This window comes from Tupaia chinensis, unplaced genomic scaffold (genome assembly GCF_000334495.1).
Source record: "Tupaia chinensis unplaced genomic scaffold, TupChi_1.0 Scaffold144255_1, whole genome shotgun sequence".
In the NCBI taxonomy this organism is placed as follows: Eukaryota; Metazoa; Chordata; class Mammalia; order Scandentia; family Tupaiidae; genus Tupaia; species Tupaia belangeri.
Genome location: NW_006204113.1, coordinates 6862941 through 6870466, shown reverse-complemented (window position 1 = coordinate 6870466; position 7526 = coordinate 6862941). Strand labels below are relative to the sequence as shown.

At 38.2% G+C, this 7526-nt stretch overlaps 1 protein-coding gene across 1 annotated transcript in view; it reads left to right on the top strand.

Annotated features, from left to right (window-relative positions):
• Positions 1-7526, top strand: part of SORCS1 (sortilin related VPS10 domain containing receptor 1) — a 652766-nt gene that overhangs the window by 491411 nt on the left and 153829 nt on the right. The window contains 1 exon segment of the mRNA XM_006166423.2: positions 374-553. Coding sequence (XP_006166485.1) covers positions 374-553 — 180 coding nt within the window.

The window sequence follows — 7526 nt, the reverse complement described above, 5'->3', positions numbered from 1 at the left end:
CGCCAGGAAGACAGAGAGAGACAGAGAAACAGAAAGCGAGAAATCACCCCCCGGGGGGATGGCCACCCCACAATCTCTTCTCCTCCATTCTCCTCTCTGGATCTTGGGCACGCACACCCACACGACCAGTGTGAGTTTAAGCCACCAGGTCTGGGACTCGAACTGTGGTCAACTATATGGGGGTCTGGCAACTCCCAGCCATTATACCATCTGCTGGTCCCAATTATTTCTTAAATATGCAAAAGGAAGCTCTCTATGTTCCCTTAGAGTATCGATTCTGGTATTCCTCACTGGATTCCATACTCTTTGGATGCTTCTTCAAGTGACATATCAAACTCTTCTTCCCTATTAACTTTCTGGTGTCATTTTTCAGGACATGCATGTTATCAGCACAGATGAGAATCAAGTGTTTGCAGCAGTCCAAGAATGGAATCAGAACGACACGTACAACCTCTACATCTCAGACACCCGTGGTGTTTATTTCACCTTGGCCTTGGAGAACGTCCAGAGCAGCAGAGGCCCTGAGGGCAATGTCATGATTGACCTCTATGAGGTATGTCACAAGGCATAGGTGGTACCAAGCCATAGCAATGCCCAGACTGGCTGAGGAAGGCCAAGCACTGGCCATTTCCCTGGTCATTTTAATATTGGTTCCTTTGTGACCTCATTCCACTTGGGAAATGGAAGGATTTGCAAAACAGTTTTTTTAGTTAATCTGTAATGTACAGAATATCTCTGGAAAGGATTCTCTTTTGGCCAAATGTACAAACCTCAGAGTACTTGAACAGTGTCTAGGAAGCCAGTAAAAAATTAAAAGTTTTGTATGAGAGTGACCTCCATGTGATATCTGAAAATAGTTTAAAGAACAGATAAGATGTTGAATAAAGGGGTGGTACCTATCATTCCCTAACTCTCTCTAAAAAAAGAAGGAAGGGCAGAGGTGACTTTTATACATTGCATCAAAAAACACTCACTTTGGAATTGAAGACGTTCCGAACTAAATAACCTTCCCAGACTAATGCCCTTCACTTCACAGGGCCAAGGAGTAAGATAAGAGTAATAGATCTTTTTCTCTCACATACTGAAAAATAAAATAAACAGTGAATAACTACAATAAAATCAAATCTTACCAGACTTCTCTAAGGAAACTATGACTCTTTGTCTTGCAAAAATGATCAAGATTTAAATAAAATCATATATGTTGGAGCAGTCAGTTTTCATGACAAATACCAACACTTTAATTGCCACCTAAGCCACAGTCGGTGGAAAGCAAGTTGCTATTTTGGGGTGAATTTTAGCCCTATATCATTCTTACCATGCACTGTGAAGGATTTGTAATGGTTTATAGTGAGTCATTTTAAAACATATTTGAATTTGGGAAGAAACACAGTCATATACCTTATATACTCTCTTTAAAAAAGCTGAAATGGATTCAAATATGTTTAGTCATAATGACACTATCATTTGATTGAGGGTAAATTCAGGGAGTCAAGAGGTTGTGTGTATAACAAGAAGCAAAGGAGTTATACCCAGTATGAAAGAAACCAATTTCACTTTAGAAATGTAAACCTATCATTGCAATTCCTTGTAGTGTTTTCCACTTTGCTTCTTCTTCCAGAGTTCTGAGGGATTTTCTTTGAGTATTTAAACTTCTCTGTATGTATAAAACACTTACTAAACTCTATGCCCAATATAGAGCTCTGTATGTATAAAACACTTACTAAACTCTATTTCCAATATAGATTCCATGTATTTGTAATAGAAATTATGGAAGACTATAGTAGAACATAATTTGTGGGTATATATTTAGAAAAACATTGTAAACTTTTTCATATTTTCACACATTTTTTACATTTCCTCTCCTACCCATGTGGAGATAAATACCATGTTATATAGCTCAGCCATAAACTGAAGATGTATTCTGCAAAACATTTACATATTCTGGTCATTTATTTTCAAATTTGTTTCAGATAAAATTTAAAGTACAGATTTTGGAATCAGGCTGCCTGGGTTTAGATCCTACCTCTGCCACTGATATGTATTCTCAAGACAAATCCAATGATTTCGGAGCCACAGTTTCTTTGTTTAAAATAGAGACATAGCATGGTACCTACTGACAGGAGTTCTTTGTGGATTAAATGACTTAATCCTTGAAAAGTGTCGAGCACAATGCTTGAAATATGGCAATGCTCAACAAATTGTAGATAGCATAATTAATGTTATATATATATTTTTTCTTTTTTTAGAGAGATTTTTGCTATAAGGAGTGTGCATTCACCAGAGACACAGAGAGAGAAAGACAGACAGAAAGCAAGAAATCAACCTCCCGGGAGGATGACCACACTGCAGTCCCTTCTCCTCCATTCTCCTCTTGGGATTTTGGGCATGGATGCACATGCGCCCAGCATGAGTTTTAGGCCACCAGGTTAGGGACTCACTGGGAGTCCAGCGACGTAACCATTATGCCATCTGCTGGTCCCATTAAAGTTCTATTTTGATGTGTCTAAGCACCTATGCAATTTTCTACTCTCACAGTCTTAAAATCTTCTCATGTTGTTTAAATGCCTGAAACATTTCCATTGTTTTGGATTTCTGCTTTTTCCCTACTGCAGTTAGCATAGCGATGTAGTATTATTTAACACCAACTAGTTGTCTTCTTATAAACAAGCATACATTGCCTCGTTTCCTTTCTCCTTTGTAAATGCTTTATAAACAATTGAACTTTAAATATGTTCTGCAGAAATGCCATACATTTTCTTTCCCTGATCCAGCATGTACAAGGGAGATGTCTTGTTCTGAGCATCTGGTGGGTACAAAGTAGAAGCAAGTGTCCCAGTTTAAAACCCAGTTTGCTTTTTTGTGTCTAGTTGTATCCTTGGTCTCCCAAAAACATTTTCTTATTTTCAGGTTGCATTTTTCTTTCCTTATTATTCTCTCCCCTCATTTCAAGTCAATATGAATAAACTTTGTTTTCTGTCAGAAATAGAAACCATTTTAATTGGTCTCTTAATGATAGAAAAAAATAGATTTGGACAGTGATGACTTTGCAGTGTCCTGTTATTTGCAACTTTTTCACAAACAGTTTTCTGAATTCAAACATTAGTAACAGGTAGGGAATAAAAAAAATTTAAGTAAAATTTAAAAAAGAAAACAAAACAGGGTGACCTCTGGATATGGCAAACATTTCTTTGTTAGTCCTTGTTTCCTCTTTGTGTCTCTCTTGTGGTTGACGATCTGTAGGAAACTGCTGGCTCCTATTAGCATCACTTTGAGCAGTGGTGTGACTGTATTATGTAAAGGTGTTCTGCATCCCGGGGCTGGGAGAGAAGAGTCTTTGTTTTATTAGCCTGACAGTTCACAGCTACTTGAATTGAAATTGATGTGATCAGAACGGCAGTGCCGTATCTGCTGATTACCTAGATAGAAAGAATATTGGCTGACACGGAGCCTGGCACAAATGTTCCCTTAACTCTGATTGTTCTGGCTAGCAGGAAGCTGAAAGCCATCCAACATGAATTTCCCAGTAGAATTGCAATGAATGATGAGAGCTCAGAGATAAATGAAAAAGTAGGAAAATCCATAAATGAATTAGTAAGGAGCAGAGATGAGCAGCATATGAGGTGGAAAGAGAGAAAAAATACATGGAGTGCTTGTCTGCTCGCATTTGAGGGTGACCAAAGAGGGTGGCATTCATTCTTCTGCATTCCAGTTGCCTGCTCTTTCTGCATTTGTGCGCTCCTGAAACTGTTATAGCAGAGGTGAACTGTATAATGCCGAAGTGTGTGGATGGATCTTCATATCAAAAATAAGCACTGTTGATTGGTCTTTGGGCAAATTGCGAAAAGAAGCACAGTTCTCATTAACATTAATCATTTTGTTTGCACATACATTGGAACCTGGTTATAAATGTTGTGCTCTCTACACGAGCATAGTATGTGTGAATGGGATGAGGTAGGGAAATGTTAGGGACAGTGTTTGGATACCATCTCATGTGGTTTAGTTATCAACATCCTAGAATTTTCCCTGAGCATGAGATGACCATTGATCATGGAGCCCATTCAAGAGAATCAATAAATATGAGCCAGGGAAGATGGAGCTCATTCAAGAGAGTCAATAAATATGAGCCAGGGAGGTTGATTACAAAACAAAAATACCAGAAGCATTTTTGTTGATGTAATATCATAATAAGAAGAGCTAATATTTTGGAGTGCTATTATGTGCCGTGCACCATAAAAGGAACATGTCATAACTGTCTCGTTCAACTCTTAAGTTAACTTTTCGACACAGGGACTATCATCATCCCTCCTGTTTCAAACGTAAGTAAGTGGAGCAGAGAGAATACAGGTACTCTTGCATGAATGCCAAGCTAGTAAGTGGCGGAGCTGTGAACTAAATTCGAAAGTATACAAACTCTCAGTTACAAACTATCAGATCGTTCCTCCAAGATCAATATCTGAGTTTGTATTTGATTGGAGGAGTACAGATGGTTCTCAACTTAAGATGGTTCAGTTTATGAATTTTTGGCTTTACACCGGTGTGTAAATGATCCATGTAACCATGTTTCCAGTTTTAAAGTTTGACCTTTTCCTGGGCTAGAGATAACTGGTCTAATACTCTTTCGTGGTGCTGGACAGCAGCAGCAAGCCGTTCTACTTTTTACTTTCAGTCCACTGTTCAACAAATTACATACTATATTCAACACTTTAGCGTAAAATAGGCTTTGCGTTACATGGTTTTGTTCATTGTAGTCATATAAGTATTCTGACTACAGTTAAGGTAAGATAGGGTAGGCTCTGATGTTCAGTAGTTTAAGGATACTAATTGCATTTTTTACTTACAATATTTTCATCTTAGTGATGGGTTTACTGGGGTACAACCTAATTGTAAATCAAGGGGCCTCTATATCAGCATCAAGACTGAAGGACATCAAAAAAGAGGACGAAGAGAATAGTCTATGAGAAAAGTCAACATAAAGACAATCAGCAGTTGCTTGTTCCAGACCTGTACCACCTTCTGCACCATGCCCAGAGTTACAGCTAAATTCAGGCAGTGTTCTCACACGGCTTCCAAACTTGTCTGGTTGATACATTTTTGTCAGGAAAGCCCAGAAATAAGTATTTTAAAGCTCTGTTCTTTCTTAATTACATGAATATTCTAGTGGTTTCATGCAGACTGGGTAGTAGAGACAGCACACCTAATGGTGGCTAGAGCAAAAGAGATGTGAAGTGTGTGTGTCTCAGGTGTGTGGTTCTTAGTGTGGTGTGCATGATGAGAGGCAGTCTGACAGCTTTAGGCAATAGCCTTTCTCCTTTGGGAAGGGAATATTAATTAATGATGATGAAGAACTTTGGCTTAATGGACAATGACAGTTCCCCCCAGCTGAGTGCGAATGGTTGTGTTGGGAGTCAAGCCACCTGGCTGACACATTCAGAACACACAGCATGTGCGTGTACATGAGTGAGCCACAGGGGGCATCACAGAAGATATAATCGGTGGGCAGGACATGTTCTGTTATATATAGATGGAGAGTCTTCTGTATGACTACCTCTGCTTAAAGAGAAAACTCAGCAGTCTCAATGATGTAGCTTACACTGATTCCTTGGAGGAAGATGCCTCTTACTTACCCTTACAATCCAGGGTAAGAGGTAGGAAAGAAAAGTTCTCTTCTCTCTAATACATACTTATTACAGAACATAGAATGACCATCTAATTGTTTAAGATTCCTGTCTCCCTAGGTGTAGAGTGCTGTTTTATCAAGGCAACAGGGAAAAAAAGAATGTTTAGCCTTTTGTTTTGTTTTGTTTTTCTAAATAAATTCTCTGATTACAGAGGCCTCCCTGGCCCCATACGTATTTCTCTCCAGGCTGGGATCCTCTCTTCTGAAGAGAAAATTATCACATCTCCAAAGCTCAAAGAAATCCTGGATCGTGAATATGTTTTTCTTCTCACAGCTTTTGTTTTATCTCTCTTTATTTTCTCCAAACTTCAGCACTTAGGATTTATAATTTAAGTCTGAGAGAGAGGAAGTAATCATCTCTCAATCATCGTAAGAGGCAGAAATAAACAAAAACTCCTGTACAAGGATCCTCCCAATTTGGCTTCTATGGGGAACACACGAAAGGCTATGGAAGGACAGATTCATCCAGAAAGGAAAAATGAAAAAAAGAGTACCTGAGTTTTTCCTTTAAGCCACCAAAGAAATCTAAATTCTAGCATGTAGCACATTGTAATTTGCAAAAAAAAAATCTGTCAGGTGAACGTATAGTTGCTTAGATATCCTCAGTGCTTAGGAGATCACAGGATACATAGCAGATGTTCAGAATATAATGACTATTCAGTAGATGTGCTTTATAATGAGTAGAAGACCATTTCCTGTAAATATTCTCAGAACACTCTAGGATGAGAGAGAAGTTCGAAGAAACAGGACAGCCACAGGATTAAGTGTGTGAGCTGAGAAAGATGGACTTGGAGTCCAAAGCTAAAGCTTTCTAGTAAAATTACCTCAGGCAAGTTATTGACCACATTCGGACATTGGTTTTCTCATGTGTAAAATGAAGATAATATTGATGCCACTGTTTAGAATGCGTGGGGGAGTCATGTGTTCATGTTTATTAAACCTCTCATGCAGTGCCTGAAATTTCATAAGCACTCCATAAATTTGTGTTTCTGTTGTTATATCTTCAAATATAGGACTCTTACTACCTATTTATTTAATTTTTTTAGGGCCTGTCCATCAGTATGTGTTTTTTAAATTTACATATATATATATTTTATTATTATTCATACATTAAATCGCTGTACATCATTAAAAACAAAAATAGGGCCCATTGTGAAAAGGGTATTACTGGTATCTATTTCAAAGACATAATTCGGTAGACTTAATGATATTCCAAAAGTTATAGCAGAGTAAGAAGCCATAATCTGATAGATCATAGGAGAATCAAACTTCGAATTAACTTGTGATAAGGAATATGAGGAGTACTAGAGAAGTTTATGGGAAGACATGCCCATAAGGAGAGAGCCAACATCTGAGTACCATCGATATGAAAGACAAATTGAAGAACAGAGAAGAGGCGTTGAGGATAATCAGGATGAAAAGAAATTCTTTTTTTCTGGAAAAGGTTTTCTGAGCTGGACCTCGAGGGTGAATAATTTAAACACTTCGGGAGGTTGTCCAAGTGAGTGGAAGGTGTCCTCAATGAACAAAGCGGGGAAGATAGAAGGGAAGGCAGTGTTCTGAAATAGTCGTGCCGGGACGCAGTGCATGCACGTGTTCGTGAGCTTTGTGTTAGGCTTCTGGTTTACGCTCTCATACTTCATATTTATAGTTTAATTAAAATCATATTCTGGTTTATATGATACTAAATCATAAAAAAAAACAATTATTAATGACCTTCAAGACTTCTGGGATCGAATTCCTCCTTGTGAGAAACACAGATATAAAAGTAGTTTTCTAGCACACTCAGCATTCTCAGAGCTCTTTATGCAAAACTCAGGAAGGCAAAAAAAAGGTAACAGGTCTTTCC